Here is an 11,231-nt window from a genome sequence, read left to right as displayed (position 1 = left end):
CTTACCGCTCGTGTCAGCGCAGGGGCAGCTCCTTGAGGCTGGGCTGGTACAGCCAGGGCTTCGGGGGGGGGCAGGTGGGGAGGGGTGAGAGGAAAGCCTGTCATCGCCTCGTGGTGTGAGGCCTGCGGGGTCCGCACAGAGGCAGGTGGACGCCCGCGCGTGAGTGGGGCAGGAGGCGGCCAGCAGCAGGGGATTGTCACGGAACAACTCAAACCTTGCTTCCCCTCAGGACTTCTACCTCTCGAAGGTCGTATCGGCCCTGTTTTGGTGCCAAACACTGCCAGTCCTGGTGGCAGTTGAACAGGGTGTCCTTTTGCCGTCAAATTTTAGCCCAGAAGTATTTGGAAGGGAATGGGGAGGACGAAGTGCGCTGGCCGAGCCGTCTGTGGCGTTCTGGAGGGATGATGGTGCCAGGGGAGGTCGCGCCTCTGGAAGTGCTTGAGTTGTGCGTAGGCTTGCCCCACGCTGGGGAGTAACGAGCAATTCCAACCCTGTCCCCCTGCGTTCTGTTAGCCTAGAGCTTCTGATACTATGGGTAAGATCACATGTAACTAACCGAAAGCGGTTCTATATCCTCCGAACTGGAGTCTTGAAGCGGCTCACGTCTTCAGAGTAAAACTGCACTTTAGTATTCCTTTCCTTTTTTACTGACATAGCTCTTACAAATGCTTGGGTACATGCTTAATTTAAAACATCGCTAATCCAGTTAAAGTCAGAAGTCTCATTTGCATGAATAAAGTGGGATGGGATGCATAAACCTGCAGAGTTGTGGTCGTAGGTTATGTTACTAAGTTACTGAGAGCTATCTAATTTGTCCCTAATACAGGGCTGAATTTTATAGGTGGAACTGTAATACAGTATTACAAATGCTGTACTTAGTGGAGAGGGAAGCAGTTGTGCTGCGAGTCATGGATATTTAAAAGTAGTTTCATGAGCTGGTCTGTATATTACACTTACCCAACCATAAGCATAATCTACTGCACTTAGAGTTGTGTAGTTACAACTATTTTGGCCTGCGTAGGAAGGAGGCAGTAACCTACAAATTCAGATTATTAAACATTGTTGCTTGACGTACATCCAGTATCTCCACACGTGGTGTGTAAGTTGGGGGGTTGGTTGGTTGTTTTCTTTCCATTTGGGGTGTGCAAAAAATTGTGAGCTTTTGGCAGGCAGGGAAAGTGAATTAGGTGATTGCTGATACAGTTCAGGTTTCTAAAGCTGTAGTAATAGTGTCACTGCTGCAGTCTTGTTTTATTTATGTACATAGTAGCTTTCTTATTACAGTTGCAGTTTTGTCTCAGATTTATATTGGCGCGGGGTCTTGTTATTTTGTACCACTGGTTCCCTCTTTTCCACTGGAGGGAAAGAAAAAAAGGGATAAATTGAGGAGGGTGCCGATTTTCTTATTGTACCTGTTATGGATGGACAGACTACAACAGTAATAGGCTTACAGGCTTTTATAAGATGACTTTTTTCCAAACAAATGCTTGTTTGGTGCTGAGGTTAAAAAACAAAAAACAACCAAACTCAGAAACTGCTTGTTTCCTTTTATCACTATGTGTTAATCCCTGACAGTTTTGTAATGTTTTATACCATAAAGATTTTTACACTTAGTTACTTTGTGGTGGCTTGTACTCTGAATGAATTTTTTTTTATTTATTAATTATTACTTCACATCCAAAACTGATTTCTGTTACTGTTTGAAATGAGAATAGTATCATTGTTTCTATTTCCTATTTTTCAAATTAATGAGTATTAATGTACTATTCTATAAAGACTTACCTTGTAAGTAAGTTTACTTGGTTCAGCAATCTTAATATTTAGAGGCTGTTTGACACTAAGGCTGTAATGCTGTACACTGGAGGCAGACTTTAGACCACAGAAATTTATTTTTTTCCTTCTTATGCTGCTGCTTTTTTTTTTTTCCCCTCCAGATCTTTCAAGTAGTCACTGCAGAACAGCTAAGTAACCCTTGAATATTTTTGTTTTGTTTTTTAACCAGGGGATAATTGATACAGGATTATTCCCATTTCTTATTGTTGCTCTTTCTTTTGTGATACTCCATGACACCAAGTTGTTTTCATTAGTTTCTAAAAATACATCTCTGGGCTTCACCAGGTCTCCCTGGAAAGATTCTTAATTTTGGATGTTGAATAAAGTAACTAGAGTGGAAGGACTGGGCATTTGCAGCAAACCGTGTGGGCTGATTGTTACATTAAGTAGCTGTTTCATGAAGCCAGTGCACGACTTCAGAAGCAAACTCGGCCTTAGCTCTTCCATGTTCTCCCCTCTCCACTTGTGCTCGCTCTTGCCACAGAAAGGGAAAGAAGGTAGATACTGTGGAAAAAGTTGCTCAAGCAGCTAAAGAAGTTCAGCCGTAAGAATAACCTTAATCTCACCTGACGAGGAGCCAACGTGACAGGTCACAGTGTGTTAGTAGGATTGTCCTTCGTGAGGCTCGTATTCAGCAGTCTTGGAGAAATGGGAGGGCATGGAGTTCCCGTCTTCGTTCTTATCACTTACGAGCCTTACATCTCTCATGTGTCCCCAGCGCCTGACTTAGCGCTTGGACTATGTTTATGTCTCCTGAACCACCGCATACAGTGAAGGGATTCTTCTGCCACTGTGATAAATTTTTTTTAATTAGTATTCAGTTTAGAAAGGGAATGGAGAACAACATCTTTTATCTTGATGGGTTTACAGAAGGTTGAGGAGTGGGAGACCGCCAGAGTGGAAAGCTGAGTGATGTTAGTTGCCTTAGGACACAGAGCAGGGGCGAAGGAAGTACTTACAGGAAACCTGCTTTTTCATTTGTCATAAATTACTCCCTTCACTGCCACATCGACAGCAACATACTTGGCCAAAGCTACGTTATTTTATTAGCAGAACAGGCAGGTGTTGAATCCTTAAAAATACTGCTTTGCCACCCATTTCTTCTATTGAAGTGAAAAAAAGACTTATGTTCATGGAATTTCAGTTTGCATATTACTTTGCCTGAGTTTAATACGTTTCACAGAGTTCTTTTCTGTAACAAACTCTCTTTTCAGTGCCAATGTGTTACCAACCAGCTGGACACCTGGCTTCCCAAAAGCTCAAATGCATGTTTTCTAAGCTTGGCAAGTCAAGATTAAAATGAAATTATGATAAAAATCCATGTGGATTTGTAACTTGGAGTCTGAGATTCAAGGCAAAGGTGAGAAATCCTGAAGAAACTGGAGAGCTTCGTAGGTACACAAATTGGGAAACGGAGTTCATTTCCTTTGAAGTTACTGCAATTGTTCTGAGTAATACTGAGTCTGCTATGAAGGTGTGTGACCTGCCGATTCCCTTTATATTAATGCAGCTACCTTACTGCTTAGTAATGTCAGCACTTTGTAAGTTATCTCTAGTTTGTATATATTTCCACTGACTGTCAGGGATCTCCCATAATAGAGAAAATGTAAGAATTAATGTTTTGTATAACCTGTTTAGCATCAGTTTTCATAGTTACACTTCTCAAAAAAAAACCCCGAAAAATAAACAAACCAAAAACTGTAATCCTTTGATGAATCTAGTATTAATTTGTATTAATCTAGTCTTAGAGACAGTGACATTATGCTCTTACAGATATTTGAATGCTCAGTGTACTTAATGTCGATAAATTGCTAGGTCTGACAGGTGTGGAAAGTGAGCAAAACTGGTTACCTATGAAGATGGGATATGTAGCGTCAGCACTTCGTGGATTAACGTGATGGCTTTGGACTTTGTGGCTTTCTAGTTGAGCTTCCAAACATTCAGTAATTGGTTTATTTAACACAGGGTGCTGGTTTCAGTATTCTAAATAAGCACTTAAGAACTGCTGATGGCAAGCTGATTTCCATCTGGACTTTACAGATGACGTACTATCAGTGGGCTTTTAACCTGCAAGAGAAGGAATATTGCCAAATGCCCTACACACTAGTGTGAAATCAGTATGCCAGTTAGTGTTTCGTCCTATGGTATTGAGATTGAACGCTCGGCGATTGCTATTAGGAGTGGAAACAGTAGTAATAATCTTTTATACCTAGTTAGAAATTATTATGTAGGCAGTTAAAAAGCAAAAAACCCTTATGATTCTTAATTTCCTTTCTCTTGTTCTGTGTAATCTAAGATCTTCATGCGAAGTCGTGTTCCCTGCCCAGCAATGACCAGAGCACCTCGTGAGGTTGTGCAACCCAAACAGCAAAAACCACCCTGCAGCTTCCTGGGGCGGGGTGGGTTTACTGGGACTTTAGTCCAGGCATTTAGTGCTGCGTGTTGAGGTTATCTATCGCTTCTGCGCTGCCTGGAGCTTAACGTCTATTTGTTAATAACCATGTTATACCGAGCAACTGTAGCGTAGTTCAAAGTATTATGGGATGTAAAAGAATGGCTTGTTGTAGTGGACCTGTGGATCCAGTGGTTTGGTTAGTTTGCTTTGAGTGTAATATTTTGAGTAGAATTTGAACCAAGTTTTCTGTTGGGCAGATGTAGCTGCCTGCATCGCCCTGCTGAACATTATGCGTGCGCTGTGGTTTGTTCTGCAATTTACCCCTAAATTTCTGTTGCCTCTGGTAAAAGGCACTTTTAAAAAAACCATGGATGAATTAGTTGGCAGAGCAGAATGAATAAGATTGATTTACATAGCAGGATAGCTAATGATATTTTAAGAGTATTTTAATGTCCCTTTTGTAGTTTTGGTAAATATGTATGTGGATAGGTGGGGCAGTGGGAAATGGTACAGAGCTGTCTATTGACTTAGGATTCAGTATATTTAAAACATGAAAAGCATTAATAAATTCTCACCTGCTTATTTGAAAGTTTAGATGTTGGAATGTAAACTCAAGTTATGACTCAGCTTCCATAACTCTGTGTTTGTAGGGTCCTGCGATCTATTTATTTAAATCAGTTTCTGATGGCCTCTGCACAGATCCTCTGAGCTGTACTTGACTGCATTCAAGGCAGAAGTTACTAAGGAGTCTTACCAGTATTTTGTTTGGCAGGTGTAGTTTACAAGTGATTAAAATAAACTGCAAAAATGAGCTGTTTATTAAACCAGACCATGACCTTTCTTGAGCTTAGCTAGGCGAAGTCTGTCATGCAATGCATATAGGTTTATCTGAAGATCAAGAGATTTTGTCACAATGCTCCACCCTGTCCTTATCTAAACTACAGATGTCAAATCCAACAATGAAAGTGTTTTAACACAGAAGTGACTTTGGATACAGAAATCCACAAAATTAAAAAATGTGTCAAGGACCTGACACACATCTTCGCTTGCAGGTCATCAGGTCTGATTGTAAAAAATTGGTCTAGCAGTTGAGGAGTCCTCATCGCAGTTGATGAACTATTTGGAGAGCGTGCTGCTTTTTGATGCGCCTATGTATAGAAATGCTGGAGCTATTGGATGACAGACTTCATCTGGATCTGGGAGCATAGAAGGTTCATAACTATTTCTGATGAGGTCATTTGTGGGAACTGATCTCAACTAAATAAAAGAGGACCACTGGTACTGAAAGAGTAGTAGGCACAGAAGTGTAAGCTGGGTCCTGCCCATCATGCAGGAGGAAAAAGAATCACAAAATTAACTCTTACGTATTCTTTAAAAGTAACATAAATCAGTTGGTGGCTGCATCATCCTGCATATTCACATGGGAGATCTGAAGACAGTTCTTAACTTTATAAAGCAGATTTTTATGAACTTTATTGATTTATTAATGGGCTAGTAATCGTTGCTTGATATAAATTTCCTTAAACAGCGGATTGTTTAGAGCAAGAGTCTCTTCTGCCCAGCTCTGACTGTGACTGAATACATGTTCTGGGGTGGCATGACTCAGGCAACGCCTGACTTGTAATGCAGCTGGTAGTGCTGCATTTAATAATGCACTAGATTGAGAGGGTAAATAAGAATTGGGAACAGAGGTAAAAATGTGATTGAAAAATCATCTTCTGTTTTAAGTATTATTGAGGAGAAAACAGTAATTTTTACAAATTGGTAGTTAGTGATTTTTCTATTGTCTGTTGACATAGAGAGGAAAATAAACTCTGAAGTCAAAGCTGTGGCCTACAAGCATTTTACTCCAATTTCTAGATATTAATCTTTTTCTTTATAGAGGCCTGTTGAACTCTAATATCCATTACGATTACCTAGTATAATCATCTTGATGATGTGAAAGGAGTTGGGTCTCTGCTTATGCTTTTGAGCCCTTAATAATTCTATTTGCTCTAAATTAGAAGCAGTTCTTGTGCAAAGATTAAGTATGTTGCTACTCTCCTCCTTTCCATCCAAAATTTCCAAAACCAGTGACTAAAACCTTGGTAGCTACAAAGGGTTCCCTCATCCCCTTTATTTTCCTACAAGATGATGGTACGGTTTCTTATTCTTTAGTTTGTTCTGCATTATTTTGGTACGTGTACTGAAAGTATTAAAAATAACTTGTGGCTGGTGATGTTTTTGCTTTCTGAGACACAAAGTCGGATGCAGGTTGTTCCTGGCCAGCGCTTGCGGTGTCTCAGCTGGCGGCCTCCTGTTTGGGACAAAATAAAGGCCCCATTCTAGAAATCCTGTGATGATGGGGCTCTTCTTGTCTTACATATAACCAGAGGGTTATATTCTTTGCTTGTATAGACTGTATAACGAGCATAAAACTTCAGTTTGCCATTAGGGAGTCTGTTCTGTACTTGATAATATTCAGCTGTTCACCTTTTCCAAGCTAGGGCATGAATTTTCATGCGTAACAAAGCTGTGTCTGGTTTAACGCGTTCATCAAACTGCTGCTGAAGAGGCCGCCTCGTCCCTGGCCGCCTCCTGCCTCTGCCGTGGCCCGGCATAGCCCTGTGCTGAGCCCGGCCGGGGCATGGCTCTGGCAGGGATGCGGTGAAGGACTCCCGGCATAGCCCTGTGCTGAGCCCGGACGGGGCATGGCTCTGGCAGGGATGCAGTGAAGGACCCTTATGTCTTATGGCCTGCCGTGGGGCGATGCTGCTCGCTGTGGAGGCCACACCGTCAGGAGCGCCTGGGCCTGAGGGCAGGCTTGCAGGGGGATTGCTGCTCCCCGGAAGGGCTCCTGGGTGCCCGGAGGCCTGGACCGCAGTGGAGCGTCTGCCCTGTCCCTGTCTGCCCTGTCCCCACACAGCAAAGCTCTCTCGTGGGGAGACCCAGTGCTGAGCTGGCTCAGCAGGCTGAAAACAAGACCTGAAGAGTTGCTGTTAGCCTGGGAGGAGCGTGGGTCTCTTCATTCTGGCTGAGCGTGCTGAAAAACTCAGCACCGCTTCAGACAAAGCAAAGGGGCAGGAACACATCCTGAGGTCCTGTAGCCAGCATTGGCTTATACCCCTGAAAAACAACCCTTATGTGTTCTTAAAAAGCCTGATTTATTGCTTCAGGGTACAGTTTCACAGTAGTTTGAACCTTTCTAAAGGCAGGCTGTGATTTGGGTGATCCCTCCTTCGTGTTAATATTAGAGCATTAGCATTGCGGTGGGCTGGATGAGAACTGCCTAAAGCTCTTCTCTTTGTTTTTTTTTTCCCGAGTTGGTCCTCAGTTCTGGCCCTTGATCTTTGTGACTTTGCAGCTGGGCAGTGCCAGTGCTGACACAGCAGGAGGAGTAGCGTGGCCAGCCATAATGGAGTGTAGGATTTGCTGAAGTTGGAGACGGTGGAAACTTTACTCGTGCCAAACAGTCCCCTTTATTTTATCTCAGATTTTGTGTCTTTTTTTTGGTAGGGGAGGGGAAACAGACCTGCCAATATTGTTGGAGCTGCTGGTGTTACTCTGTTTTGCCTAATGCCTTTATTTTATTTTTTTTTAAGGGAGAAACTTTTTCTTTGAAACTAGAGGCTCTTGGACTTAGCAACACAATGTAATATTTGTTTATGAAGGGCTGTCAGTGTTGTTCCAAACATGTAGTTCACCTGTTCAACTTGAGTCTTTCACAACGGAATCACTAATGCTGACTGTAACAGGGTTTTTTGGAAAGTAAGTAAAAGTGTTGGTAAAGGACTCTGTAGAGAAAACATGTCAACACTTAGCATTATCACAACAAGCATAAATGAGAGCCTGTGCATTCTGCAAGTATTACAGTTTTTATTCCAACTTTCAGAGTATCTTCTTTTATTTTTAGATGAATCTGCGTTCTGTATTTACTGTAGAACAACAAAGGATATTACAGCGTTATTATGAAAATGGAATGACAAATCAAAGTAAAAATTGCTTTCAGCTCATATTACAGTGTGCACAAGAAACTAAACTGGACTTCAGTGTAGTCAGGGTAAGTACTGAGGCCTTCCAAATTTGTATGTTAAAGTTATACACATTCATTTCTTTACGTAAAATATCTGTAGAGGACTGGAGTCTCTAACCATGCTTGTCTTAAATCAGACTTCAGTACACGTGTGTGACGTTCATTTTTATCCAGTGAGCCTGTTTATAGTTTGTTTTCGCTGAAATGTCTTCACATGATTGCTGTATTTAGCAGGGGCCTGGATTGCTCAAGGAGTGCTTTTTTTGTTTGTTTGTTTTGGTTGTTTTGGTTTTTTTGGTTGTTTGTCTTTTGTTGGTGGGGTTTTGGTTTTTTCTATTTATTAAATTGCAAATTGGATTGCCCTATAGAAACCTTGTGCAATGTGTTGTATCAAAGAAAGGACATGTTATTAGGAAACTGTTCTTAAGTTAAACAAATTTCTATAACCTAATGTATTTGGGGGAATAATTGTGGAAGTATTTCTTTTGACACACTGTCACACTTATATTCCATGTCACAATCATAAATACTGTGGTCCCTCATGGTTATTTACAGTGAGTACATTCTTTTCTTATAAAAGAATGTCACTAGTGCTGACAGGAGCTCTTCCAAAGTCTATGAATTCCATGGGAAGGGAATTAATAATCCCTTTGTGAAACAGTAGACAACAAAATGGCTGTTGTCTCAGGGCAGAAATAGAAATCATGAAGCAGTAGCTGAAAAAATAACAACAGTAGTGGAGCTACCAGGAGTTGCTGCAACACTGGACACTGAAGAGGAAGAAGTAAGACCAGTCTAGTTTCTTTTTAAGTGGTATACTGACAATGACAACCCCTCCTGCTCCCTAATTCTTACCTGGATTCCCCTCCCTCAAAATACTCTGGAAATATTAAAATTTACTTTCTCAGCTCTAGGTGGTGGGAAGTTCTGGAAGTCAGCCAGAAATTCAGACTCCCTGGAACAGACAAACAGTTGCAAGAGGAATCTGGATGCTGATGATGCAGTCAGGGCCTGTTTTTCTATTTTCGTTCTGATTGAAGGACCTAGAGGAGGCAGCCAGTCTCTCCTCTACTTGCAGTCCTCATTCACTCTCTGTCTCCATACTTTCCTTTCCCTCTCCGTTTCCCTTATGGCAATGATGTATCATGGCCTTGTTCCTTTAGTTTTCTTCCCTTACTGAGCCCTTATTTGCAATATTTAAACTTTTTTCCTGCTTGTGAAGTGCAATGGAAACAGACCCAGCATTTGTCCTGCATTTGTCATATTTTTTTATGATCTTACCTTTCTCTTCCTTACATCCCTCCTTTCTGCTTCTCCTGATCCCTTCCTTTTTTCATTTCTTTTTTCCTATAAAACTCTTGGACAGAGATTGGTACTTCGCACAATGTCTAGCAAAATGATACTTGGGTTGCAGCTGGCACTTGTGGATATGGCTATAATAGGAACATGAATTCCCTAAATGTGACTGTTATAATTCAAATGTCATAACTCTATGAATATATTCTTTCCCCGAATCAGGATTTCTGTAGCCTTGGCCCATAGAACTACATGCAGTCTTTCCAATCTTGAGCTGGGTTGGAAAAAAGAAAAATCCTATTTATGATTTGATGTAAACCTCTACAGATTTTATTACTGTAATACATAAAAATATGTTTTCCCTTTCAAAATTGGGAAATGTGGTAGAGTTACCTCTGGGGAAAAAACCCTGGCCCTCTTCAAATTTAATAGAGATGTATTCTAGCTATGTCAGGTTTGAATGGCCTGGTTTCGTTCATTAATATTAGCATACTTCTGCTGGTTGCTTTTTGTCTTTACACGAAATGTGAGCAATGTGACTTGATCAAGTGCAAAAGTTCTCCAAGCCTAATTTTCACCGTATCACTGAGTGCTGGGAGCAGTGATCAGGGAGGTGGTGTGGGCTTCTCCCCATAGTACAACAGCAGGTGTCAGGACAGTTACAGCTTCATTATTCTTTTACACCTCTTGAAAGGCTTCCTGAGGACGCTTTATTTTCAGATTTAGGGTGGAACTTCTGGTCAAAACTAACAGCCAGGCACCACTGACAGTCCCACTGTGGTGTGCCTCTGGATTGTGGGACAGTCTGAAGTTCTAGCTCTGCCTGATTCAAACTGGGAATGTAAAATCAGGGTCTCTTAAATCCCAGGTAAATTTCTTAGCATCTGCATTTTTGATTTGTCATCTCTTCTGGGAGCTGCTTCTCATCCTAAATAAAAGTTAAGAATTTCAGTAATGTTAGTGAAAGTGCTCCCCAAACTTACTAGTTGGGGAACTTGACTGAAACAAAGATTCGTGTCCCTTTTCTTAGGCTATTTTGTACTTAGTGGCTGCTCTGTCACATCCCAAATTAATACCATAGCCATCAAGCTAGTAACAATGTGGAGCTTCCCTTTCAGTCTAAGAGTATAGTTTCATGTAATTCTTACCTGGGATAACGTCTCACAGTGCTAAAAATGGGAGGTTTTGTACTCTTTCCCTTCTCCCAGCTGTGCAATTCTTTCTCTCCTGTCTGTCATCTTGTGCTGATCATCTCTTGCATTCATTCAGTTTCAGAGTAACCCAGTTAAATTCGCTAACCTTACCAAAACTTTTCTTCTTTTTTTTGTCAGTTCAGTTTTATGCTGTTGGGGGAGTTGCACTCACTGATCATTCAGGTGTGTGCTTTTGGTTAAATGGTGGGAGCAAGATGCTGGGGACGTGATCAGGAGAATGGGACTTTTTCAGCAGTGGCAAATCTGACTTGGGCTGTCTCATGAAGCTGTACTTTAATCCCAAGTGAACAGCAGTCCTAGGAAGTTATTTGCATTTGTTTGAATGCATTTCTTTTCAGGAAAACCATGAGAAAAACTTCAGATTTTAGTATTACACAGTTGGAAAAGTTGGGGGTGAAATCTTTTCCTGGCCCAAAATTTGCAATGTTTCTATTTAATTATAATTTCTACCTTGATAGTTTACTGACTGAGCAGAAAGGAC

General features: G+C 41.3%; 1 protein-coding gene across 2 annotated transcripts in view; it reads left to right on the top strand.

Moving 5' to 3' along the window:
- Window positions 1-8,120: 8,120 nt before the first annotated feature.
- Window positions 8,121-11,231, top strand: part of HDX (highly divergent homeobox) — a 40,227-nt gene continuing 37,116 nt past the window's right edge. For both annotated transcript variants that reach the window (XM_009288013.2, XM_009288012.1), the window contains exon 1: window positions 8,121-8,267. In XM_009288013.2, the coding sequence (XP_009286288.2) occupies window positions 8,121-8,267 (147 nt within the window). The remainder of the gene's footprint in view (window positions 8,268-11,231) is intronic.

This window comes from Aptenodytes forsteri, unplaced genomic scaffold (assembly GCF_000699145.1).
Source record: "Aptenodytes forsteri isolate BGI_AS27 unplaced genomic scaffold, ASM69914v1 Scaffold72, whole genome shotgun sequence".
Taxonomy (NCBI): Eukaryota; Metazoa; Chordata; class Aves; order Sphenisciformes; family Spheniscidae; genus Aptenodytes; species Aptenodytes forsteri.
This window is presented reverse-complemented; position numbering and strand designations above follow the sequence as displayed.